The 27079-nt window shown below is 44.8% G+C and overlaps 1 protein-coding gene and 1 pseudogene across 8 annotated transcripts in view; one reads left to right on the forward strand and one right to left on the reverse strand.

Annotated features, from left to right (window-relative positions):
• Nucleotides 1-27079, reverse strand: part of DENND5A (DENN domain containing 5A) — an 87492-nt gene that overhangs the window by 1979 nt on the left and 58434 nt on the right. For 2 of the 8 annotated variants that reach the window (XM_059708846.1, XM_059708842.1), the window contains 12 exons: nt 23955-24086; nt 22308-22460; nt 11892-11976; nt 10297-10381; nt 9708-9836; nt 5600-5721; nt 3845-3990; nt 3172-3290; nt 2621-2802; nt 1966-2048; nt 1343-1466; nt 460-739 (listed from right to left, as the gene is read on the reverse strand). In XM_059708846.1, coding sequence (XP_059564829.1) covers nt 460-739; nt 1343-1466; nt 1966-2048; nt 2621-2802; nt 3172-3290; nt 3845-3990; nt 5600-5721; nt 9708-9836; nt 10297-10381; nt 11892-11976; nt 22308-22460; nt 23955-24086 — 1640 coding nt within the window. Of the gene's footprint in view, nt 1-459; nt 850-1342; nt 1467-1965; nt 2049-2620; nt 2803-3171; nt 3291-3844; nt 3991-5599; nt 5722-9707; nt 9837-10296; nt 10382-11891; nt 11977-22307; nt 22461-23954; nt 24087-27079 lie in introns of those variants that run through there. The other 6 variants (XM_059708844.1, XM_059708849.1, XM_059708845.1 and 3 more) reach the window with 6 other exon arrangements.
• On the forward strand, nt 4545-4935 carry LOC132240951 (ATP synthase subunit g, mitochondrial-like; annotated as a pseudogene).

Genomic DNA, 27079 nt, shown 5'->3' on the forward strand with positions numbered 1-27079 from the left:
ATCACGAGGCCTGGCATGTTCATATGTTTGTTGAAGGAATGACTATATATACTCTTTTAAATTTCTCCAGTGGGGTGGTTTTATTCCTTCCATCAACATGTGGCTCTTGGGCCTGGTTGGTATGGCTTATTCATTGAGCTTTGACCTATAAACCAGGAGGTCACAGTTCTATCCCGGTCAGGGCACATCCCCAGTGGGGTGGGGGGGTGGGTAGAGGAGCGCAAGAGGCAGCCAACTAATCAATGATTCTCACATTGATATTTCTCTCTCTCTCCCCCTCTCCCTTCCTCTCTGAAATCAATATATATATATATATATATATAAAATGTATATATATTTTTAATGTGGCTCTTCTTCCCCAGCTACACACACTCTCACCCCCACCTCCACAGATCCCCACCCATACACATGGTACATAAAGGAAATTAAGGGGCTCTAGGAAGTCCTCTAAGGCCTCACCTGCCCAAGAATGCCTGGTCATCAGCTACTCCCCACCCCTGCACCACACTAGGACTCCAGCACCACTTCCAAGGCTGGCTGCTATGTACTCTGGGGTTGAGGCTGCAGTACCTGGCTCCCAAGCACACCAGCATCTGGAACTTGCCATCCTTGCCAATGTTCCGGGGAGTATTGTTGATTGCAGTGACAAATCGGCAGAAATTCCGGGCCCTTGTATGCCAATTTTCCTCAGGAACAACTTCATTCTGCTCCAAAGTCTCATAATAGGTTTGTGCTTTTTCTGTGAAGAGGAGAAAGCTTGCCGATGACAAAGCCTCTTAAAGCCGCCTTGTCTCTGACAGTCCTGCAGGCCACCAGCCATGGGCATCTCAATGTTGATGATGTAAGCAACTTAATGAGAATAACATGAGTGTTCTGATGTCACTCATCACCTTTCAAAATGATTCCTATATTCCTTAACCTTATTTTTAAAATTTACATGGCCCTGATATAAAGATGCTACTTTCTCTAGTCTTAAGATTTCTAAAAAACTCTTGAAGGAGAAGCTCCTTGCATAAAAATTCTCTAAGTGGGCGCAACACAGGGCTTGGGCTGGCCTTCTAGATCTCCAAGAAAAGAGTGTGAGGACTCATGACTAAGCCTGTGCTATACAACAGATGCTTAGAGAGAACCTTCTCCATCCGGTTCTCAGGAGGTGAGGGGTGAAGGTGGGGAGAACTTCTGTCATTACCTCTGGGGAAAGGCAGGGCAAACAACAGATCTAATCTGAGAGTTACCTGATTTGGCTTCTGTACCTCAGGCCCCAGTGGTTAGCACCCACGTTATGCTGATGAGTCCCCATGTCTCTCCATGCTTTCCCACCACACATCCTAGTCCAACTCACCCAGGAAATCCCAAATGAAGACATTTTTGAAGAGACGGGGTGATTTAAATCCATGCTGGAAAGCCTGTTCCAGAGCCGAGACAAGGCCACACTCTCCACAAAGCAACAGCGTCAGACTGCCTCTCTAGTAAGGAAACAGGAGAGTGACAGGCTTGCCTCAAGCTGCCCTCCCACCACTGCATCCTCAAATCCACAACCCACAGCTGAGAGGGCAGCAAAAGACAGGCAGGGACCTTGTCTGTTCCCCTAGCACCTGGCACAGTGCCTGGCTCAGAACAGCTCTCAGTGAATAGCTATTGAGTAAGTGAATAAATGAATAGATGATGAATATGGGTTCCCACCAGGGGGACAAAGCCAATGTGGCCATTATTCAGGGAGATGGGCAAATCCTGAAGAAAATAGGAATACACACTGTTCACTAGAGGCCCCAGGACTCTGTTGGGCCATTAGTGTGTAAGGAAAACAGGGTAACCCAAGCAGAGATCCCCAGAGGAAAAAATCTGCTCAGTCTCAAACTGAGGCACACACTCTACACTCCAGGCTGCCCAAGCACATGGGCCAAGAACAGTATTATTCTCTCTCACTCAATGTAAGGCCCTGGGCTGGAGGACAGGAAGGCTTACCTCTTTCTCAGGCTTATGGAAGTGCTTCACGATGCCATTGACTGCCTCCCCAATGGACTCCTGGATCTGCCCAGTGTTCAGCTCTGATAAAAATCAAGCAGACACCCCTCACCAATCTCAGAGGCTAACAGTGCTTAGCTGCCTGAGCAGGAAACTGAGGACATTGTGAGGGCTCATGGGAGTGGTAGGGCAGCCTGACCTTAGCAAAAGTAGCTCTCACCCACCAAACTGTGCTGAGCTAGCTCTTCCTAAAATCTTGGGGAGGAAAGCAAAGTCAATACCTTCGAGTTCTGTCTCTAAGAGATGCTGGTAAAGTTTATTTTCCATTTGCCCTGGAACATTTGGCAGCCAAAAGAGGGCCAAGACTGGCTGTGAAGCCCAGGAACCAGGAAAGAGAAGGCCTGCAGTTGACCCCCCACCTCTCTAGGATCATATACAAATAGTACGGAGGCCCCAAGCCAGCCTCCATAAGCGCTCCCTCTCCTTCCAGGCCTCTACGGAGAGTGTTAGATCCCCTGAGGCTGCTTTGGTGGCAGAGGTGGTTCCTGAGGCAGCTCACAGGCTGGGATTTGGGCTAACATATCAGGGCTCCCAGAGATCTGCCCACATTTCCCAGGCTGGGTAGCATGAGGGCCCAGCCTCTCTTCCCACTTACTAGGCTTGTTGTTGGGTGAGATGGTAACAAGCCTGCGGATGACGCTGGGGGACTGCTGCAGGGGCGGAGTCCGACACGGCCTCTCGTCCACCTCAGGCTGGGATGTGAGCAGCTCTCCCACTAGGACCCGCTCCAGGCTTCCGTCGTCCATGCCTTTCCCCAGCCACCGGCCGCAGGGGAACCTACAGGTCGGGCAATGGCCTGTCAGAGCTGCCAGCTCCTCCCATGCCCATCCCCCTGCTGCTCAGAAAGAGCCATCAACAAAGCCATCCCTGAGGATACCCCTCAAGGGCCTGCTCATCCATCCCCTGTGCACAATCAGGAGTGATGGGTGAGCTGGAACCTCTCACAGCAATGTCACACATCTTCCCTTGATAAACCCTCCTCCCATTTTTTTTTCAGGTGCATGAGGCAGAGCCAAATAGGAAGTTGCCCCAGCCTATCACAGCCTAAGCAGCCTCCTTGAGAACTCCACATACCCAAGCATCAAACACAGCCCCTGGTGCTACCCTTGCCCCAGCATTTTAGAGCACAGCTAAGGGAACACTTACTTGTAGGTATGTCCTGTGATCTCATTCCTGACCATCACATACTCCACCAGCCATTTGGCATACAGCCCAGAGTTATCATGGCCTATCTGCACAGTAGTGAGCTTCCCCAGGTTCTGGCACTATGAGAGAACAGCCAGAGAAGATGAGGTAGGAAAAGGAAATAGGAAAAACTAGTGACACTCCTTGGAGGCAGACATCTGATTGGCTGCCTGCAACCTGGCAGGGACAGAGCTCATGGTTCCACCTGTCACCAAAGCCAACAGTACAATACCATCTCATGAGGGGCCAATGGCTGCTACCTACAGAGAGAACAGGGCCCGGGAGCCTACAGCTCTGGAAATGGGATAGCAGTCTGAGGTCCAGAGGTCTCTGTGAACATTTGGGCCCAGCAGCTGAAAGAACTCTTGGGGATTTCTCAGCACACCATGGTCAGGGAGGTATGAAAGTTCAGATGGGTAAGTGCTTTCCAGCCAGAGACTATTTAGACAGGGCAGGCTCCCCCCTCCTTGGGTCAGCCCTTGGCTCCAATCATCTCAGGACAGGTCAGCCGTGCTGATGCATAACACTGTATAGAGCAAAGCCTCCAAAACCTCTGCAGAAAGCTCCAGAAAAGCAACTGTTGCAAACTCAGATTTCCACAGAGCTTAGAGTGTGGTTCCCGGACAACACATACCTCGAAGGTCATCTCCAACACGTTCCTGGGAATCTGCAGGATCTGTGTCTCACCCAATTCTCCCGAGATGCAAATCCATGGGTTGGCAGTGAACATGGAGCCCCCCAGCTTCTTGCTCGGTACAATCAGGATGTGGTAGGGGATCACTGTTTAGAGGAAGCCACAAAGGCATGGAGGAGGATCAGGAATCCCTCCCATACCTAAAAGAGCCTGACCTGCTCCAGGCATGCTCACATGATAGCAGCCCCAGCACAGCCGGAGCTGCAAGTCACTAGGATCTAGTCTCTGGTTGGCTCAGAATATTAGCCAACCCTCCCATCAATCTCACTCCCCCTGGGGTTACCCCAAACATCAAAGATCCAAGCCCATATGCAGGCTCAGAGCTAAGTCAACCTATTCCTTAAATAACATCACCAACTCAACATTGGACTGAATTGCTTTTCAGAGCACTTCCATCTATCATCTCTTGCACTCTAATAACAATCTCAGGAGAGGACATGCAGGTATTCCGTTGCCTTTTCTGAGGCACTGAGAGGGAATTCGTTTCCCTTGGGTCTCCTAAATTCTAGTTCAGTGCTGCTTCTACTGAAGCCTACAGCCCTCTTCTCTGAGAGGGAAGACGGATGTCATGTAGAAACAAAAGTGCACGCTGTGACATTCAGCTGACCATCTGGGACCACAGAATTTCCATCCTAGAACCATGGCCCAATTTGTCCGCAACCTTGTGGAAAAGGCCCCTGTGCTAGTAAACGCTGCTGTGACGGACTCAAAGCCTTACTTGGCCACATTTTGGCACTGTGCCGAGGTTGAGCTGATTCCTCTAACCCTTGCTGAGAGCCTGAAAAAAAAGTCACTAGTACTCAAAATGGTAGCTTCAAACAGCTGTTAGGGAAGCTCTGCTGAGTAGTTTGGTGGCCACTGAGGTGTGGATGTGATTTTATGTTGCGAGATCATAGACAAGCATGGCATCATTGACTCTAATGTATGAAGACCAATCTTTAACATCTGCTTCTTTTTGGTCTATTATTTGAATGTTCTTGGACCATGAGCGATCAGAATGGTATTTGAATTTAAAAAGATATGTAACAAAAGAGTCCACACCACACCACTGAGGCTGTTGAGTCACTGGCCAAACAATTAGTCATGGGACAAATTCAGAGACTACCCCTCCCCCACCCAACATCCTGGCACCAAAGAAAGATGAGGCTCCAGGGGCCTGCCTTAGACTATTCTGAACCCTCTTCCTCACTCTGCAACTAGGGAGACTGAGGCCCACAGGAGGGGCAAACTGTTCACAGAAACATAATGAGGTAGGGTCTGGACCCAAACCTTCATGGCTATGTGGAAGAGTTGCCTGTCCCTGTGGGCAGTTCTGAAACCTTCCGTGATACTGAATAATGACTCTCTCAGCCCAAAACCAAAGGGAAATTTCTTTACAGATATCTAGAGGGCAGTGAACTTCCCCACCACACCCAATCCGATCCATCACCTGAGGCTCCCAGGGCAGTGCCTAGAACAACAGTGACAACACGATGGCCCAAAAGACTGAGCTCCCCAGTTCAGAGGAACAATAAGCAGCTTTGGAGAAAAATAACCTCCAAGGAGGGCATTGCACCTCTCTCCCACAGAAGCAAAAGGCAAATCAAAAGTACAACTGATCATCTTTTTTCTTAAAAAGGGGACAGTGAGTTAGCCTCAGGCAGGCTCATGAAGACAGGAACTAAGAAGGCTAGTGGGGAGCACAGGGCTACTCACGGATAGTTGTGAAGACATTGGTGAAGCAAAAGTAATCGACGGCATTGAAAGAGAGGAGGTGATAGAGGAACTGCTCCTTCTCGTCATCACAGCGCAGGAAGGCATAGCGCTTGTACAACTTTCTGTCAGAGAGGAAGCAATACATCAGTCTCCCAGCCAAGAGGAGAGGAAAGAGACTAGAATTACTTAGTTCTGGAAGGAGCCAGCTAGGGGAAGAATGAGATGTCAAGCCTTAAGTTCTTTAGAGCTACCTGAAAAAGGAACAAAGCCAGTTACTCCCACTGAGGGCTAGAGGGAATGTGGCTTAAGCTATAGCAGGAACAAAAACCAAACTCTACCCTGTGTCCAAGGGTTGATGTTACTACAATGTAGTGTCAGAGGTCTTGGGATCTCCTTCCTTAAAGTGAGGGCCCAAATGCAATTTTCTCTGGGAAAGACACAGGCCCTCTCAGGCATCTTGCTAGGGCTTCACCTAGTGTGTGGTGTTGGAGGAGCAACGACAGAAGATCTGCGATCAATACTCATTCCTAGGCCAAGTCTCAGATCCCAGCTGACCTGAGACCCACGAGTCAGAAAACTGCTCTGAATGTGAATGTAAGCCAGGGACATTTCAGAGACAATAAAGGGCAATGAAGGGAATGAGCCAGGTCACAGACCAGGGAGAGCTATGCAGGCCATGTCCTTCCCCTTTTTATTTTTTTTTTAAATTAAATCTTTATTGTTCAGATTATTACATTTGTTCCTCTTTTTTCCCCCCATAACTCCCCTCCTCCCAGTTCCCACCCCACCCTCCGCCCTCACTCCCCACCCACTGTCCTCATCCATAGGTGCACGATTTTTGTCCAGTCTCTTCCCGCATCCCCCACACCCCTTTCCCCCCCCAAGAACAGTCAGTCCATTCCCTTTCTATGTCCCTGATTCTATTATAATCACCAGTTCATTCTGTTCATCAGATTATTTATTCACTTGATTCTTAGATTCACTTGTTGATAGATGCATATTTGTTGTTCATAATTTGTATCTTTACCTTTTTCTTCTTCTTCCTCTTCTTAAAGGATACCTTTCAGCATTTCATATAATACTGGTTTGGTGGTGATGAACTCCTTTAGCTTTTCCTTATCTGTGAAGCTCTTTATCTGACCTTCAATTCTGAATGATAGCTTTGCTGGATAAAGTAATCTTGGTTGTAGGTTCTTGGTATTCATCACTTTGAATATTTCTTGCCACTTCCTTCTGGCCTGCAAAGTTTCTGTTGAGAAATCAGCTGACAGTCGTATGGGTATTCCCTTGTAGGTAACTGAGTTTCTTTCTCTTGCTGCTTTTAAGATTCTCTCTTTGTCTTTTGCTCTTGGCATTTTAATTATGATGTGCCTTGGTGTGGTCCTCTTTGGATTCCTTTTGTTTGGGGTTCTCTGCGCTTCCTGGACCTGTAAGTCTATTTCTTTCACCAGGTGGGGGAAGTTTTCTGTCATTATTTCTTCAAATATGTTTTCAATATCTTGCTCTCTCTCATCTTCTGGCAATAATTCGGATATTGGTACGCTTGAAGCTGTCCCAGAGGCTCCTTACACTATCTTCGTATTTTCGGATTCTTTTTTCATTTTGCTTTTCCAGTTGGGTGTTTTTTGCTTATTCGCATTTCAAATCTTTAACTTGATTCTTGCGCTCCTCTGGTCTGCTGTTAGGAGTCTGTATAATATTCTTTATTTCAGTCAGTGTATGCTTAATTTCTAGTTGGTCCTTTATCACAACATCGAGGGTCTCATTAGATTTCTTGAGGCTCTCACTATATTTATCGGCGGTCTCACCCGTCTTTTCGAGGGCCTTACTAAATTTATCGGCGGTCTCACCAGTCTTTTCAAGGGCCTTACTAAATTTACCGGCAGCTTCTAGACAGTTCTTGAGAGACCTTAAAAGTGTGGTTTTGAGCTCTATATCCAGCATTTTGCCTTCCTCCATTTCTGTCCTGTTTGTCTCCGCATTTTTTATGCTTTCTTGGTGCACCCCCTAGTGGTCTTTGTGTGCCGTCTTGTTGTAGTTAAGCCTTGACTGTTGTAGGTAACACTAGGGGGGATTTGACCTCCAGGCCAACTGGCTGTGAGAATCAGCTGTGTCTGCAGTGGGAGAACTTCTGTCCTCTAGGGAGGTGCTATTCTAGCCTTTGCCTGAGGCTAACCAGCAAATGCCTCTGTGCAGGGCGGGTCCCAGGGGATCAACAGGGCAGGCCAAGTGAGCAAGCAGTTATGGCTGCTCTCAGTCCTGTCCCCAGAGGTTCTGCCTCTCAGTGTCCCAGCGCCGCTGCAAGTACCTCCGAGAGAAAGCTGCCCTCGAGTTCCAACCGATGCCAGACAGTCCCGCTTCTCCCGTTTGAGTCTGGGTCCCCAGAGACTCGCCTGGAACTGGAGCCCAGAGCCTGAGACTCCCTCCTGATTGAAAATGACAACTGTGCCCTCAGCCGCCAGCCCGCTCGGCATGCACCTCCGCACCTTAGTATTTTACTTCCATACTGCACCTCCTCTGAGTCTCGGTATGCTTTTCTCTTTCCTTCTAGTTGTAGAATTTCCCCTCAGCCAGCTTTTCTGTGGTTCTGGGTGATGTCCGTTCCGTCTTTTAGTTGTATTTTTGAAGTGGTTGTGTGAGGCAGCATTCTCCGTGTTTCCCTATGCCGCCATCTTGGTTTCCTATCCCTTCCCCTTTTTAAACTTTCTCCCATCTCCACCCACATCCCCACTGCTTACTCATCAAAGACCAACTCCTTTGTCTGACATTGCAGGCCTTCTGCAACTGCTCAGCAATGATACCTTCTCCAAGGAGAGGGGACACAGAGAGCCAAATGTATAGGCCCTCAGCACAGAGCAATGCACACACACAAAAAACAAAAGAATGTAACTATCCTGGTTGCCAAGATTGCAATCATCATGGCCAAAGAGGTATGGGATTCAGTATACCTGTCAGGTTCTACCTAGTCAGGTTTATAAGGTACTTTCAACAGATACTTCACCAAACAAGGCCTACTATGTGCAGGTGCTAGAGAGGAAAGCACCTACCCTCAAATACTGTATAGGTGAATTAATCAGGTAAAGGCCACAGTATAAGACTGCCCATAATGAGCTGCCAAATGCAAGGCTCTCTGGAAATTTAAAGAGCCATAAACTTCAATGTTCCTAGAACAAGAGGGGCCTGAAGGACAGCACAAATTTAAACAGGCACATAGGAAGAGGATAACAGAATGTGGAAACCAGTTTGAATAGGGTTGAGGGCTCAGAAAAGTGATCAGTTAGCAATGAGCCTGAAAAGTTAGGCTAGAGTCAAATGAAGGAAGGCCTAAATATTTAAGCCAAAGGGCCCTGCCAGCATGGCTCAGTGGTTGAGTGTCGACTTATGAACCAGAAGGTCACATTTCAATTCCCAATTGGGGCATATATCTGGGTTTCAGGTTCAATCCCCAGTGTGGGGAGTGCAGGAGGCAGCTAATCAATGATTCTCTCTCATCACTGATGTTTCTATCTCTCCCTCTCTCCCTGCCTCTCTGAAATCAATAAGAATATATTTAAATATAAAATATATTTTTATATATTTAAGCCAATATCTGCAAATCTGCCCTACAAATAATAGGTTCCTACAACTTACCCTAGAAGTAAAGGTCCAGAGAGGAAGAGCAAGGACTTGGTTACTGTGGGCTTGCCCTGGGCCCAGGAGGGAACAGAAGAGATAAGGGTATATATATATTTTATAAGTTTCCTTGTAGTTCTCTAATCCTTCAGGAAAGAGACAGAAAAAATGCCTGTGATATACAAGTCACCAGAATGCATAGAGAGGAGGAGCCCCCAAACTCTGAGGTAGCCAATGAGGACGCCATCCTCCTCACTACTCTGTAAGAAACCCATTTGGGGCATGCCGATTGGGAAGGTAGGGGGAACAAATACAGCAGAATTATTCTTCTTCAGATAGAAGTGGAAATGCTTCAAAACCTTCATACACAATTTGAGTTTAGCTGAATACAACAGTGATGACATACTGACTACCCCCACCCCCCTCCCAACACAGGGGTTTCTAATCCCCCCAGCATTCCTGAGAGCCTGTTCTACTCCAGGTGGAGTGGACTTACTTGGTGAGCTCATGGTCTGAGAGAAGCTGCTTCAGGTGTCTGGAAAGTAACTTTTTTTCCATGGAGAGTCGCACCCATGCTCTGGCCTTTCCCACGTCAGTCTTGATTTCCCCGATGTTCTGGATATGCCTGAAGAGAAATGGGAAAAAGTGAGGGTGGGTGGGAGATGAACTCACTACCAATACCTCCCCCGTAAAGCCAAAGGAGACCTAGAGAGACAGCTCTATCCACCCCTGGGAGAGTACATCTCTCTTATTCTATAAATCCTGGGCTTCCATGTAGCTTTGCCAGATAGGCTCACCTGACAAAGGATGGGGGTTGGGGGTGACAGTACAGCTCTCAAAAAAAGTCAGGTTAACCCCAGAGCCCTTAGGTCTGGAGATACTCTGATATAATTCTCCAAAAATGTCAGGAAACCCAACTGCTCTATAAACACATCATAAAGCACAAGACCAATGAGAAGGGCTTTCTGGTTAACTGAGATGCTGTGGAAGCACGGGTCACTGAGACCCTGCTCCATAACGCGGACACCTAAGCAGCAACTGGAAACAGGATTTCAGTGGCTTCTTATGTCTGAGCCCACACTGACCTCATATCCTGAATGAGGGAGATTCTCAAGGGAGACATGACTGAGCTGGCATCGGACTTCCTCCGTTCTGAATCAACAAGTATTCCTAGAACAAAGAAACTGGTCATTTCTAAGATCGGACTATCCAAATAGCTAACTACCCTTCTAATCTAAAATCACATATTTCTACAGGAAACAGTTATTTTTTTAACACTTTGAACAATCATTTCATAATATTTATTAAGTACCCATTAGGTTTCAGATTTAATACTTGTATGCATATTATCACATCTAATTATTTAATAACTTATGAGATAACCAAAGAAGGTGTCATAGAGGGAACCGAAATTCAGACAGGTTAGCTGCTTTGCCCAGTCACCAAGTGGCAAAGTCAGATCCTCTGGCTCCTAACCTGCACGTTCTCATCATAATGCATAGAAGGTAGTGCTTCCACTTGGAGGCACTACTTTTGTCCTGCTCTTGCCTCAAAATAGGTTACAAAAGAGCCAACAGGATGTGTAAAAAAAACACATCTTGCAGAAAACCAGACCTCTAGATATAATACCTTTATATCTGCACATCTGGCCCAACGTTTAAAACTTACTACCCTGATTACTCGGCTGTTGAGAATTTTCGGCTATAGTTTACCCCTTAGCAATAATGTCAATAGCCTTCCTGAGAAGACTCTCATATCCAGAAAGTGAACCAGAAAAGTCTTAAAAGGCTACTTAGGAAGCTCTTGTACCTCGTTTTCAGTCAATTATTCCCCCCACTTTCAGTGCTAGTTGAGGTCAACGAACTCAAGAGCAAAGGACACTGAGTTCATGCCTATCTTTTAACCCCATTTAAACTGATCTTTATCATTAGGATAAGAACATCCAAGAAAGGTGAACAAACTCCTGAGCAGAGAGAAGAATGAAAGAGGTGTGAAAGGGAGATGTTGACAAGAAGTAGAGGAAGGAGGAGGACTGTCCTGGAAGGGACACTGTAGAATAGTCTAAAGAACACAAGATTAGGAGACAAGAGAACGGCTCCTAATCTGGCCTCCTCTATCAATTCACTGGGTGATCTCTAGTAAATTCAATTCCTCTCTCAATCCCAGTTTCCTCCTCTTGTAAATAAGGGGCTGGACTAGGATAGCTCTGGGGTCCCGGACAACTCTGATATTTTCATTAAATTAGAAACAGAAAGGAAGTGTAAGGAATTATTCACACCAGGCCTTAAGGTAGGACATTGCAAACAGGCTCCCTTACTTGATAGGATAGATCATCTCAATGCCCATCTAAGAGAAATAAAACAAAAGACTCTGAAAACAGTCTGCTCCAAACACAAGACATTAGTACCACCCAAATTCATTTAAAACTTAAACTCATTCTAATGAGACATGCCTTGCTGATATGTCTTCTATTTCACTGATCAAAAGAGTACATAATGAAAGCAAACTCCATGGCTATGGCATGCTCTGTGGTTCAAAGGACCTGGGGGCTTAATATGTAAAGAAGAAAACATCACAGACCAAAGGCTTCAGTGGCCCGAATCACTCCTGCTGTTCTCTCCAGTGGGGGATGGAATGTGGGTGGAGGGCGTTCCCTCCAATGAAGCAGAGACCGTCTTACCTGAGGTACTGAGGCTTCCGGATGTGAGCTTTCTCTGTCGGTTTTCCTGATAATGTAACAGGTGGGACCACAAGGCTGATTTCCCCTGGAACCAACACAAGGGGAAAATATCTATCAGTTTAGATTTCAGAGGCCAAAGCATCCAGTGGACAGAGACAGAGATAATTTAAACATATAGATTCCAGCTTTTGATAAAAAGTACCTGTACAGCAGGTCCTCAAATAACATTTCATTCAATGTTATTTTGTTGTAATGTTGATGAGATGTCATAGAAACTTAACTCTTGTTTATATAAATTGGCCTATGGTAAAACTGGTTTCGTTGTACATCATTTAGCTTGAAGTCTCAGAATCTATCAACAACGTTAAGTGAGGACTTACTGTACTATTTCTTACCTCAGTGTACACCAGATGCAATGTATACACATATACCCTGCTACTAAAATCCTGGAGAAACATAAGAAACAGAAAAGAGAAAAGGTCCCCACTGGGAAGGAGGAGGGCGTGGTCAGAAAGAGTTGTGAATGAACCAGTGGATGAGAAAAAGTCAAATAACCTCTAAATGGTTTGCTGGTTGAAGGTCAGCTTAGGTAGAGCATGAGTTTTGCATAGAGAAGCTGATATCCAGTCTACAAGATTATAAGATAGCTCCTGAATTTCCTAAAATACTGACATTCCTGCCCTTAGTGCAGGCTGGGGAGAATAAATCATCACTAAGAGGAGGATTTACTATTTTTTTTTAATTTTAATAATATATTTTATTTAACCCATTATGCCCAAAGTATTATCATTTCAACATGTAATCAGTATAAAACCATTAATGAGATAGTTTGCATTCTTTTTTTTATACTAAAGTCTTCAACATCTGGATTGTATTTTATTTATACTCACAAGCACATCTCAGTTTAGCCACATTTCAAAGGTTCAATAGCCTCATGTGGCTGGTGGCCAGCACATTAGATGGTTCAGGTCTGCATCTTTGTCAGGACAGGTTCAGCAGCCTTGCCTCTGTGCTGGCCCGTCAGGCCTGCCCCTTCCTAGGCCTGTTCGATGAGGTTTCTTCACTCTGGTTGGTGGGAAAGTCAATACCTCTCACCGACAGTGCCTTACGGTTCTTTGCCTGGCTCCTGGTGTCCTCCCTGTGCATGTCCACAGGGTATTCAAAGGCTCCAGGGAACGCCTGTACAGATTCCTGGAGCTCTCACTCTGCATAGTGTCCTCCTTTTTCAGCTCTCGGTTTCTGTAAAGTCTGGCAGCCTCTGTCTCCTGAACTCAAACCTCTGTGCCTCCACTCAAAATGGTGACACTGCCCTGCTTAGGGTCCCCTCCTGGGCCAGGGTCTGGAAAGTGCCTCTGGGCAGAAAGTCTGAGTGGTCATCAGGCTCTCCTCGTTAGGCTTTGTTCTCTGGAGGGTCACAGTCTGCGCTACCTGCTGTCCTGTTTTCTAGCGGTAGACAGCGCGGGGCAAGTCTGGCACTGGTTATTCTTCATGGTCAGAAGCAGAAGTCCTACTTTGCAAGGTGAAGTCGAGTTAGAGAACATGATGTGCTCACTGTGAGTCCCGGCGAAGAACTTGGGGTTCCTTTGGGAGGAGGGCAGAAGTTGGGGAGGTCCTTGGCCTCGGTGGTATGGCTCCTTCCCTCATTGTGTCACCTGAGTGGGACTGCTCCCATGTCCACAGTCATAGCCATGTTCCCGAGTTTGAGGGTCTTAACTGGCCTTCTATCTTTTTACTCTTGCCCCTCTGCTGGGGTCCAGCCCCAGCGGGTCCAGGGGTCCCCAAAGGTGTGGACGGAGTCGGCAAAGAAGGAATGACACGGAGACAGCGTTCAGTTGATTCGCAGCCTAGCCAGGATCTCTAGCCAGGATCTCCAGCCAAGTTCTGTTCAGGATCTCCAGCGAAGTTCTGGTTTTTGTTTTTTTTGTTTTTTGTGTTTTTTTATTGCTTAAAGTATTACAAAGGGTATTACATATGTGTCCATTTTATCCCCCCGCCCTAGACAGTCCCCTAGCCAAGAGGAGGATTTACTATTGAAGGTACAGTTGAAGAAGCCTGCAGGAAGGTAGGCTGTTACTCTACTGCAAAGCTGAGATATTGCAGTCAGCATAAGAGAACCTTGGCATTTGCAGTTGAAATTATGGGGTGGGGCAAAAGTAAGTTTACAGTTGTGAGTACACAAAACACAGTTTCTTATTCTATTATTATTTGTTAATTATTGTATTATTTCCCATATGAACAACTGCAAACCTACTTTTGTCCCACCCTGTGTTTGAGTCATGTAGTAATTAGTCATTTTTTATTTTATATATCTTTATTGGTTTCAGAGAAGGTAGAGGGAGATAGAGATAAAAACATCAATGATGAGAATAATTGATTGGCTGTTTACCCGCATGCCCCCTACTGGGGATCAAGCCCGCAACCCAGGCTTGTGCCCTTGACCAGAATAGAACCTAGGACCTTTTAGTCCCCAGGCCAACGCTCTGTCCACTGAGCTAAACCCGCTTTCATCCCTTCTTTCCCCTCCAGGGTTCCAAGTGCCGACAGCTCTGGGCCACACTATGGGCTAGGGCAGTGTTGGGCAAACTGCAAATACCACGTATGGGCGCGCACGTACAGTGCAATTGAAACTTCATGGCCACACCCAAGGGACCAAAGAGCCGCATGTGGCTCGCGAGCCGCAGTTTGCTGACCACTGGGCTAGGGCATCATTAGTCATTTCAATAAGACACAAATATGAATAGCACTTGCAGTCCTGATGTAAGGGAGCAATTTGCCTAAGCAGTGAATGAGCCCAGCTAGCCCCCCAGCAACTGCTTTGTCTCTTCCCAGTCATCCTTCAGTACACAGAGACTCTCATTATGTGATAAAACCTTTATTTCAGATTCATGGTGAATGTTCCTATACAGTTGATACAATATAAATGTAACAATGTTTGTTTTAGTAATAGAACTTATTATAATAGTTTTATAAATAACTTTAGTTCTGCATTTTATGAAAGTAATAATAATGATAGAAGCTACCATGTCTTGCTTGAGGTGTGCTATGAACTATGTAAATGTTTAAAATATAACATTTTATTTACTGCTCCCCAAAATCCTATAAGGTAGGTACCCCTATCTTCATTTTCTTTAGAAAAGAGCAAACTGGGGATCAGAAAGATTGTAAGAGATCACACAGCTAGTAAGTAGAGTGTTGAAATTCAAGCTTAAGTCCAGGTAACCACTACTCTTAATAATGACGCTAGGCAGACTGCTTCTGAAAGGGATCATTTACCTTTGAAGTTATACCTTCTGAAGAAAATTTTATTGTCTGGGATAAATGTGAAACTTTAAGGTCTCAAGATTTTTCCCTTGAAAATATCAATAGCCTATTTTGTTTCTACCCATCACTTTGATCTATTTGGGGGGAGGGGGGAATAAAGCATCTGAATGAGAGAAAACCCTCATCAATGGATCAGCAAGCTGTTATCATATGTTTGCTGTATATTTGTATTTCCTACAAGATTTAACCAGCTTAAAACAAAACCCAACTTCAATGGCGATTTAAAAACACACACACACACACACAAAAACATACACATTAAAACTACAGAAGGCCATTTTTTTTATTCATTGAAATACCAAAACTTTGAAAAAATAGAGGTTCAACAAAAATCAACGAGACTTACAGCTCCCATACACTGTTACTGTTATATTAATAGAATATATGTAAAATACAAAAGCTTAAAATAGCCATGCTCTTTGAGATAGTAATTCAACTTCTAGAAATCCATTCATCCATTCATTTATCAAAACCATTAGAGTAGGCTCCTAAAAGGGCAGGGACTTTGACTTACTCATCACTATAGTCCTAGCATCTAGACTGACTTGGAAGACAGCCTCCCTTATAGGACTGTGTGGATGTGATACAAACTAAATATAGCTGGTCACCTGAGAGCCCTCACATGCCATGCTGCTGAAGAACCAAAGGCAAGAGCAACACCAGGCCACTGTGCCAGAAGGATGCCCGGGCTCACAGTGATTATACTAGTCAAGGAGGGAGGGCAAAGGCAAAACGTGAGAGAGTAGCAGCTGGGCTGAAGCTTAGTAAGAGGGCACTGGGGTCTTTCTAGTGCAAAAGACATGAATTACTCTGTTTCCTCTTTTGCAAAAGGACTGATAGAGACTGCAAGGTTCAATATAGTCTGACTATCCATTCAGGGATGTGGCCACATGACACATAGATAGTACCAGATTCTCCAAGAATGTCAATGCATAAAGGGTGAGAAACAACCCCTTTTCACTTACCAGTCCCCAAATGACAGTAATTATAAAACTACTAGAGGCCTGGTGCACAAAAATTTGTGCACTCGGGTGGGTCCCTCAGCCCGACCTGTGCCCTCTCCCAATCTGGGGCCCCTTGGGGGCCCCTTCTCCTGGCTGCTGGCACCAGTTTTCCTCTGGCGCCCGGAACCCAGGCCTTCACTCTTCGCCAGGAGTGGCCCATGCGATGGGCGAGGGGCTTAGCTCTTTTAAAAATACTTCTGAATGTTTGGTAAATAACCCTGTAGGAATCTACTTTCTGAAACATGCTGGTTGTTAAGGGCTGATTTGGGTAATCAACAAAATGTATGTTAAAATCGTAATCCCCCGAATCTCAGAATGTATCTGTATGTGGAGATAAGATCTTTAAAGAGGGGATTACATTAAATTGAGGCAGTTCCAGTGTGACTCTTAGCCCATCTCACTGAAGTCCTTATAAGAAGAGGAATGTTGGGATCCAGCCCCAGCAGGTCCAGAGGTTCCCAAAGGTGTGGACGGAGTTGGCGAAGAAGGAATGACACAGAGGCAGCGTTCAGGTGATCATCGTAGCCAGGTTCTCTTTTTATTGTACTGTTACATCTATATTTATACTATTTGATCCTATAAGCATGCCTCTATAAGCTTTTTTTTTTTTTTTTTTTTTTTTGCCAAGGAGAGCATGGGGTCTGTTTATTGGGGGGTCAGTCAAAGGGGGAGCTGGCTAGGGTGGGGTAGGGCAGCAGCTTGTCTGGCTCCCGAGAAACCCAACTTGAGTCCAGAGCCTCGACCACTTTGAAGCCAAAGTCTTCCTCCACCTTTATCTGCATGGGGGCCAGATCCGGAGTCAGTGGGACTCCAACCTGGCACCCTTCCCGTGGCACTTGCCACCTCTTCCAGGGGCCGGGTTGCTGGCTTCTGCAGGAACTAGTGTCCTCCTGGGCGGGGACAGCCCCTCTTTCTCTGGAGGCTCGTTCTCAGCATTGCCTGGGGTGGGGCGTCTGTGCCCTGGCTGCCCTCGTCCTCCAGTAAGATGGTGAACTGGCTGGCCCAGTAGTCATCGCCGTAGGAGTCCAGCACCCTCATGAGGAACCTCCGCTCCTGCTGGAGTCTCCGTGTTATCCTCGATATCTGATGGAGCCTGTTCAGGACCCGCTGGATCTCCCTGCAGCGCCGACCCAGCACCTGGTACTTCCTGCGATTGAGTTCCCCTTGGCACCGCGGCCGCTGGCCTTGGGCTGCCTCCTCCTCTTCGTCTCGCTCCTGGAAGCTGGAGCTGCCCAGACCCCCAGACATGAACCCCACTTAGGTCTCAAGCTCGCTCTCCAGGATGTGACCACCAAACAGCGGAGGCAGCGCCAGCTCCAAGCAGGGAGGTGCTGAGAACTCCTCAAAGCCCACAGCTGCCATGGACCCCTCTCTCTGCTCCAGCTCCATTTCTCCCTGGCTCCCGACGCAGAACTTCCAACCTTGCAAGCCTCTTAAAGTGCAAAATGACTTGAAGATCTGATTTCATGGCCAGACACACAGGCCCCAGCCGCTAAGCCTCTTGGGAGTTGTAGTTCTCTATTTCCCGCTCGCTTTCCTCGCCCCACCCCCACCCCGAGTCCCCGCTGTAAGGCCCTGCTTGCTGGTCTAAGGCTGCTGGCCAGGCATCTGAGTCACCTCCATCTTTATTCCTGTCCCGACACCGCACAGTCTGACCACGGAGACTCTCCACTTGGGAGGCCCCTAGGTCTCCTTCTGGGACTGGGGATGTGCCACTGCCCAGGCACCGGATTGCGTGCCCTAGCGGCAACACAGACCCGGCCCCTGGGTCTCCTTCTGGGGCCTGGCTGCGTCGCCCCCGAGACTGGATCACTTGCCCCAGCGGCAACACAGCCCTGGTCCCTGGCTGCGCCGCTGCCCAGGCACCAGATCGCGTTCCCGGCCCCTGGGTCTCCTTCTAGGGCCTGGCTGTGTGGCCCCCGGGACCAGATTGCATGCCCTGGCCCCTGGGTCTCCTTCTGAGGCCTGGCTGTCTCGCCCCCAGACCGCATCCCCAGGCAGGGGTGCAGCCTGGCCTCTGGCCCCGCCTCTGGGTGTTCTCCGATCACTGGTGATCCGTGATCTGAGAAGCCCGAGGGGCAGGGAAGAGGCGGACATCCCCTCTTCCCTGCCCCACCCGGCTTCTCCGATTACTGGCCCAGGGCCAGCAAAGGTGGCCCGGCTTCTCCGATCACAATGGTGGCCCAGTTCTCCGGCTCTTGGCTGCCACCTGGGTTCCGACACCAGCAGGTGGCTTCTTTCATCCTTCCCTTTTCGCCTCCCATCATTGTGCCTATGTATGCAAATTAACTGCCATCTTTGTTGGCAGTTAACAGCCAACTTGGCTGGTGATTAATTTGCATATCTCACTGATTAGACAATGGGAAGGGTAGCAGTCATATGGCTAATTACCATGTTTCTCTTTTATTAGGTAGGATTATGAAAAATCAAACCTCACCTCTTACTGTCAGATAAATATCCTAGAGCAGGATACCTATCTCCTTGGAATATGTCATCGAAAGTGAAATAGAGTGGTGAGGATTTGCTACAGACAGCCTTCCATGCAGACCAACACAGCTAATAACAAAATTTAGGAAGTTAGCAGTAAAAACTGCCGGTTGGTTCTCCCTACTTTATAAGTAGATAAAATAGGCAGTTGGTCAGTAAGGTGCCCCCAGGAAGAGATAAGATAGTTCTCTGAGAGTGAATTTGGTCACAATCTGTGCATGATCATGCACAGTCTGCATGATGGAGGAGACCAGGTAACCAGGTATAACCTCTGGATTGGAACATCACTGAGGACTGTCTCAGCAGAAGAAAGGTGCTCTACACACAGACCACAAAAATGGAGATCTAAGGAGCATGCTGTAGGAGCCCAACAGAGATAGTCAGGGTCACTCTCCAGTGAACATGTGTCCCTCAGGGCATAAGTGCCCTGCCACAGGCACAGGCCCTCACTTCCCTTCAGTGACACTTTAATGACCCAAAAACAGAACTCAGAAAACAGAACCTGAACAAAAAAGCCCCCATTTATGTTGTACTGGTTTCTCACCAAATAAGTAGCCTCTGTCTATCCAAACTGAGAGAGGGATCAAATGAATCCCAAAAGAAATCCCCATAATCTCTTGTAGAATATGTTGCTAAGCCTCAGAGGACAGGTTTAGAACATGTGATGATAAGGTTATTTTTTTTAAATGCCTTAAGATTTTTATGGCAAATATTAAAAAGTTTTGAGGGCATGTTTTATCAAAAAGCTCAAAGAGCTTACTTAACCATAGTGTCAGGCTTGCTAAACTTTAAGAACAATGATAGAATTTTTACTTATTTGTTTACAAAGAAAAGGAAAGAGCCCTGGTCAGTGTGCTCAGTTGCTTGAGCATCATCATACACACCAAAAGGTTGCCGGTTCGATTCCCAGTCGGGCAACATACCCAGGTTGTGGGTTTGGTCATGGGTCAGGGTGCATACGGAGGCAACCAATCAATGCTTCTCTCTCATATCAGTTTTTTCTCTCACATCAATGTTTCTCTCTCCCTTCCTCTCTCTAAAATCAGTAAAAACATATTTTTAAAAAATAAATAAAAGGAAAGAAACAGAAATCCTTCATGTAGAATCTAGCATAATCATAGCTGTCATATGTTACATACCCACCACATGCCAGGTACTTATTTTTATTACATCTAATTATCATAACAACCCTGAAAGGTAGGTTTTATTAATTCTGTATTTTGGACAAGGAAAATTACTGTCAAAAACTGCAAATCACTAGAAGTCACCCAGTGGAGCTAAGATTCAAATCCGTCTTTCTGACTCCAAAGCTCATAGTGTTGCTATTACACAACAGCACTCTCAAAATTGTAGGAATGTGACACACAATCTTTAACATTTTTAAAAAATCTGTAATCGGAATGTTGTTTACAATACTGACAAATCAAAATAACCTAAATGACCAATGATAAGGGATTGATTCAAGTATGGCACATCTATATAATAATACATTAATTAAAACTGAGATTTTAGAAGAAGAATAACCACAAATATTTACTAAGAATCTCCCAGATACCAGGCTTTGAGCTTAGTGCTTTACATGAATTATCAAATCCTCACAAGAATCCTATGGAGGTGGGTACTTTTAAAATTCCATCATACATATGAGGAAACAGAAACTTAGAAAAGCTAGGTACCTTGCTCCGTTTCATAAAATTATTAAGTGGGAATCAAACCCAAGTCTATCTGATTTATAGTCTGAGCTCTTAAATACTGTAATATCATCTAAAAATTAGTTAAGGACATGGAAAAAATAATGAGGGGAAAAAAAAGCAAGTTATAAAACATTATGTACAGTATAATCCAATTGGATTTTTTAAACAGCTTTATCAAGATATAATTCATATTACCATAAAATTCATACTTATAAAGTATATAATTTTCTGCACACACAAAAAAATCTGGTTTCTAATATATTCAAAGAGTTGTGCAACCATCAACACTACTTAATTTTAGAACATTTTCATCACCCCAAACAGAAACCCCATATCCATTAGCAGTCACTCCCCAGTCCTCCCTCCCTCCCACCTCTGGCATCTTTTAATCTTTGTGTCTATGGATTTGCCTAAATGGGTCATACAATATGTGGTCTTTTGTGACTGCTTCTTTCATTTAGTATGTTTTCACAGTTCACTGATGTTGTGCTATGTATCCATAATTTATTCTATTTATTAAATAATATTCCATTATATGGATAGGCCACACACATTTAGTTTATGTATTCATCAGCTGATGGACATTTGGGATTTTCCACGTTGGGCCTATTTGGAATAATGCTGCTATGAACAGTGTGTACATGTTTTTATGTAGACATGTTCCCATTTCTCTTGAATACATAGCTAGAAGTGGACTTGCTGGGTCACAACACTATGGTTAACATTTTGAGGAACTGCCAGACAATTTTCCAAAGTGGCTGTACCATTTTACATTCCACCAGCAATGTTATGAAGGTTCTAATTTCTCCAAATCCTAACACTTTATCTTTTTTTGTTTTAGTTATCCTAGTGGGTGTGAAAAATAAATTCATTGTGATATTGCTGGATTTTTTTAATACACACCTGTATATGGGTATACTAGTATGTGCACAAAAAAATGTTTTGAAGGGCACATGTGGTAGACTGCCTCCAAACCATGAGAATGGAAACTCCAGAAGGGCAGAGATATTGGTCTGTTTTTGTTGTTGTTTTTGTTGAGATAGAAACATCAATGATGAGAGAGATTCATTCATCAGCTGCCTCCTGCACACCCCCTTCTGGGGATTAGATCTGTAACCCATGTATTGGACCTGGAGCAGAATCGAACCCTTCAGTCCGCAGGCCGACACTCTTATCCACGGAGCCAAACCAGCTAGGGCATCTTGATCTGTTTTGTTTACTAAGGTTATCTCAAGTGCCTACAATAGTTCCTGGAATACTGTAAGCACTCAATAAATATTTGCTGGATACTTATATATAGTTTCTAATTTGTCCAAAATAAAATTGCTTCTGATAATGTTTCAAGTTCTTTTCAAATTAAAAAATGCATAAAAGTAAAAGTTGTCCATCTTGACTTTTCAAATTAGAGTATTTTCAAATAAGAACATTCTCTGGGTATTAAGCAGTAAAAATCAAACTTACTCAACTTCTCTCAGATCTTTAGATGGCTAAGCTATCCACATGTAAACGAAATGTTAATGACAGACCTTTATCCACTGGGAATGTACAGCTAATGAAGGACTCTTAGGGTACTAGTATGTTTGGTACTTCTGAGCCTCACGTTCCCTCTTTCTCTATGCTTCATCTCTAGGGCCAGCTGCCAAATAGGATCTATCAGTATGGCCTTAAGCTCTATTTGCAGGACAGAAGCACCACTTTTAAAATGTCTGACAAACACACAGATTTATGAAGTTTATTTTTAAACAAAATAGTTTAGATCCTATTTAATTGTTTGTTTACCTATTTCTAATCTCACTCCATGCATACTATGTACCATTCTCCAAAGCCAGCCAGCTGGAAGAGTATGGGAAAGCTAGTAAGTGAAAACAAGAAGATAGTTTGCACAGCAGAAAGGGCTCTACATTCATTACCTGTTTTACTTGGAGTCCATGGCTCCAGATCCTTTCCAAGAGGTCACAAAGGCTGGCAATCAAGGTGTTCTCTTCCACCCCTGTGATGTTGACCTCTCCGTGGCCTAGCTCCACAGCCTCTCGGCCCATCTTCTCCACCAGCATTCTCTTGGTCTACAAGGAATCAGTCAGTAGGATTAGACAAACACAGTGAACAAGGTCACGTGCAACTGGAGAGGGTTGTGGCCACCTGCACCTCTGTTGGGCTGGGAGGGACAAGATAAGTGAAACCCAGATATATAGAGTATATTTCTTCTCCACCATACAGATATAGGTCAGGTCATGATGAAATGTATTCTTTAAAAGTTTAGTTAAAAGATAAGAACATAGCAATTACTGTATGACCCTGAACAAGTAATTTCATCACTCTGGATTCAGTTTTTACATTTATGAGATAAAAAGAGTTGAATAAAACCCTCTGGTCATGCTCACTTCATACATTCTGATTCTCACTGCTTAACTGATCTCATTAAACAAAACTTCAAGTGCACAAATACTGCACTTATATGGGGTATCTAAAATAGTCAGACTCACAGAAGCAGGAAATAGAATAGTGGTTACCAGGGGTTTTGGGGAGGAAAATTGTTGCTGGATAGATATGAAGTTTCAGTATGCAGATGAGTAAGTTCTAGAGATCTGTTATACAACATAGTACCTATAATTAACAGTATTATGCATTTTAAAATATGTTAAGAGAATAGATATCATACTGTGTTCTTATCACAAAAAAACAAACAAGTGAAAACCACAAAACAACACAAAATTTTGGGAAGAAATCGATATATTTAGCACCTTGATCATAGTAATAGTATCACGGGTGCATGTGTATATCCAAAGATGCATACATTAAATGTGTGCAATTTTTTGTATATCAATTCTCAATAAAGTTTTTTTAAAAATGACTGTCTTTGTAGAATTGAGAAAAACACCCCATAACAGCTTAAACTGAATAACACTCGTTGGCCTGGCACATAGTAGGCATTCATACATTCTTGTGTCTAGATATATGCAATCATTGCTATCAAATTAAAATAGAGGCAACATTTTCATGTGTGTAAGACTAATCTGCTGAAGACAATTCAACTACAATGATTTCAAAAAATGTTAGATGTCTAAAATTAAAACTGTATCTCTCAGTTTTAAAGAATACATATTTTATCAACAAACTGTGCTTGATCTTGATTAATGGTTTATTTTATGTAAAACAAATATGCCGCCCAGCCAGTGTGGCTCAGTGATTATCAACCTATGAACCAGGAGGTTAGGGTTCGATTCCTGGTCAAGGCACATGCCTGGGTTGTGGGCTCCATCCCCAGTGTGGGGCGTGCAGAAGGCAGCTGATCAATGATTCTCTCTCATCGTTGATGTTTTTCTCTCTCCCCCTCTTGCTTCCTCTCTGAAATCAATAAAAAAAAAATTTTTTTTAAGATGAGAAAAAAAGAAAAAACAATATGCCTAATTCCAAGTTAACAGGATCTTAAAATTCATACTATCCCATTATATTAACAATATTTTTAAAACCAAGAAAGAACAGTCAGAGCCAAGCCTTGGTCTCACCTTGGCTGCCAAGGGAAATAGAGCACACACACAGAGGCGTCCACAGCTCACCTTGTTGCGGCATTCCTTCAGCAGGCCCTCTACAAACTTCCAGTTGGTTTGGGCAATCACTGACGGGGAGAGGTTGGACAGTTTGGGCTGGCGGATGGTGCTGCCCATATTCCTGGCTTCTTGGATGTACTTCTACAGCAAACAGAAAAACAAAGACTCTATCCATGCACACAAGATAGGCGACCAGTACTGGTGAGTGCCTGAAGAGGGCACTACCACCCAGCGCTTTCTTACTGCTTCTTTCCAAGGCTCAGATACAGTTGGGGCAGAAAGTTTAAAATTTAACTCTGTAGCCCTGGCTGGGTAGTTCAGCTGGTTACAGCATTGTCCCTATACCCCAAGGTTGCAGGTTCAATACCCGGTCAGGGCACATATACAAGAATCAACCAATACATGCATAAATAAGTGGAACAACAAATAGGTGTTTCTCTCTCTCTCTTTAAAAGCAATCAAAGATTTTTTTCCAAATGCAATTCTATATAAAAGGGAAAACCTGAGAAAATATCAATTCTGTTTTCTCTGATGTAAAGCACTTCGTAACTGCTGTAATTACCTTTTCTTTAAAGATACAAAAAAAAACATAGCTGCAGCTTGTATAGATCAGTTTGTCAACCCAAATCTCAGAGTATTACTGAAAAAAAATCATTTTACCTACTAAGCTGGGAGGAATTTAACTCTTCTGCCCATATCAAAGATAACTACTGTTTTCATCATAAAGTATAACAACCTTGCACAAAACAACAACTGTATTTTCTGCAGAGTGTTGGTGATTCTCCACATGCTGTTTGTTTTAACACAGAATGCATATAAATGCAGAGAGCTGCACACTGACATCCTCTCAGTATTCCAGGTCACAACAAACACTTTTACCCCAGGCTTCCTTCTTCCCCCACATTTATCCCAGTAGAACATTTCTGTCTGGCCCCTCAATCTGCCCTTACTACCAATCCCCAAGGTTAGGCTTCAATTACTACCTGGACTACTGCTACCTGCCTCCTAACTTGCTGGCTATGTAGCCACTTCTAACACCTCCTTCCTCCAAACATTCTGCCAGTCTTCATTACACAACAATCACCAAGCTTTTGGTCCTGTATTTCCTCTTCTTAAAATATTTTTCGCCGAAACCGGTTTGGCTCAGTGGATAGAGCGTCGGCCTGCGGACTGAAAGGTCCCAGGTTCGATTCCGGTCAAGGGCATGTACCTGGGTTGCGGGCATATCCCCAGTAGGAGATGTGCAGGAGGCAGCTGATCGATGTTTCTCTCTCATCGATGTTTCTAACTTTCTATCTCTCTCCCTTCCTCTCTGTAAAAAATCAATAAAATATATTTTTTTAAAAAAAAAATATTTTTCTTTGTCTCTATAACAATCCTATCATCCTCCAAGGCCTCAAACAGATTTTGACTCCACCAAAAATTTTTGTTTGATGACTACCCCAGGTAGAACTGACATCTGCTTTCTCTAATCAGTGATCACACACTGGCTTGCCTCTTATATGACCCTTTAACAAGACTCTTCTACTAAAGTTATTTGTGTACCTGACTTTGCTCCCTTAATAAACTGGTAGTCCCTGAGGACAAGGCTAACGTCTTGTCATCTTTATATTTCAAAGTGCTTACGACAGTGATTTTGACCAAGAAAATGTGCTCAATAAATACTGCTGAAAGAAGTAATCAGGAGGTGAGGTGGAAAACCCAGGGGAGACTTTAAAAATAACACCAATACCCAACACCCCTTACAGCACACTCGCAGAACTCTAAGCACAACTGTATCCTATAAAGCAGCAGTTAAAAATTTATAACCATACCTTGTGATTTTAATATATTCCTTTAAAATATAGCAAAGGCAAAACATGCAATTTTCCCATTCACTGAGGTGCCAAACACATATGAAAACAATATGCTTTATTGGGTTTTATATGTATACTAGAGGCCCAGTGCACGAATTCGTGCACAGGTGGGGTCTCTTGGCCTGGCTGGTGATTGGGGCTGATTGGGCTGGCCTCGGGGAGGGGCCATGGGAGGTTGGCTGCCAGCCCGCCCCCATTGGGGCCAATTGGGGCTGATTGGAGCTGGCTGGCTGGGGGCAGGGGAGGTGGGTTGGCCCGCCCTGATTGGGGCTGATCAGGGCCAGCTGGTGGGGGGGGGGGGGTGAGGGATTGCAGGAGATGGGTTGGCCGGCCTGCCTCAATTGGGGCCATTGGGGCCATTGAGGCCATCGGGTCTGGCTGGCTGGCCCAGGGGGAGGGACTGAGGGAAGTCGGCTGGCCACGAGAGGTTGGCTGTATGAGTGCACTGACCACCAGAGGGAAGCTCCTGTGTTGAGTGTCTGCCCCCTGGTGGTCAGTGCATGTTGGTTGTTCAGTCACTTAGGCTTTTATATATATAGATAACACAATTTGCAAGGTATTTTCTCAAAGAGAAGTTCCTGAAACAGGTTTCTGAAGATTAAATTCCCATTTTCACAACTTCTCTGCAACTGAGTCAGGCAAGCAGGGTTTCCAACTTGAGTTTTATAACTAAAAGCTTTACTGGGAACAAGTTATAGTAGAGCTGAAAATTCAGCCTATAAGTAATGAGGGCTCAGGAGGTCAATTCAAGAAGCCTCAACACCCCAGGCACCTGAAGATAACATTCCTCTCCTTTGCTCCTCAAAGAAAAAAAAGTCAAGATTATCTGTTTTAAATTACGATACATAAAAAATAGGGGGAAAGTACTCCCTACTCCCAGGTTCAGATATTGACAGCATTAACCCAAGTTCAGCTTTTCTTCCTTCTAATTCTAACAAAATTAATTCTTCACTACCATACCACACACAAAAGAAGCCTCACAAATTTTAAAAGGATTTCTCCCAAGTCTCAGGCTCTCATCTCCTGAGGTTCTGTCACACTCCCCCAGGAGTATGATGTATGAGGAGTCCTGAAAGGACAGTGAAAGGCTCTCTTCTAAGACTGCCATCATTCCTGAGTCGGCTGCAAACAGGGCCTGGCACAGAGAGAGGACCTACATGGTTAGTGGCTAGCTGTCATGTGCAAAACATCATACATCCTGGATTTGTCCTAACCTAGGCCCAGTATCAGGTATCAGGAACTACTCTATTATTAACCCTTCTTTATGGGGAGAAGTCT

Source organism: Myotis daubentonii, chromosome 9 (assembly GCF_963259705.1).
Source record: "Myotis daubentonii chromosome 9, mMyoDau2.1, whole genome shotgun sequence".
Taxonomy (NCBI): domain Eukaryota; kingdom Metazoa; phylum Chordata; class Mammalia; order Chiroptera; family Vespertilionidae; genus Myotis; species Myotis daubentonii.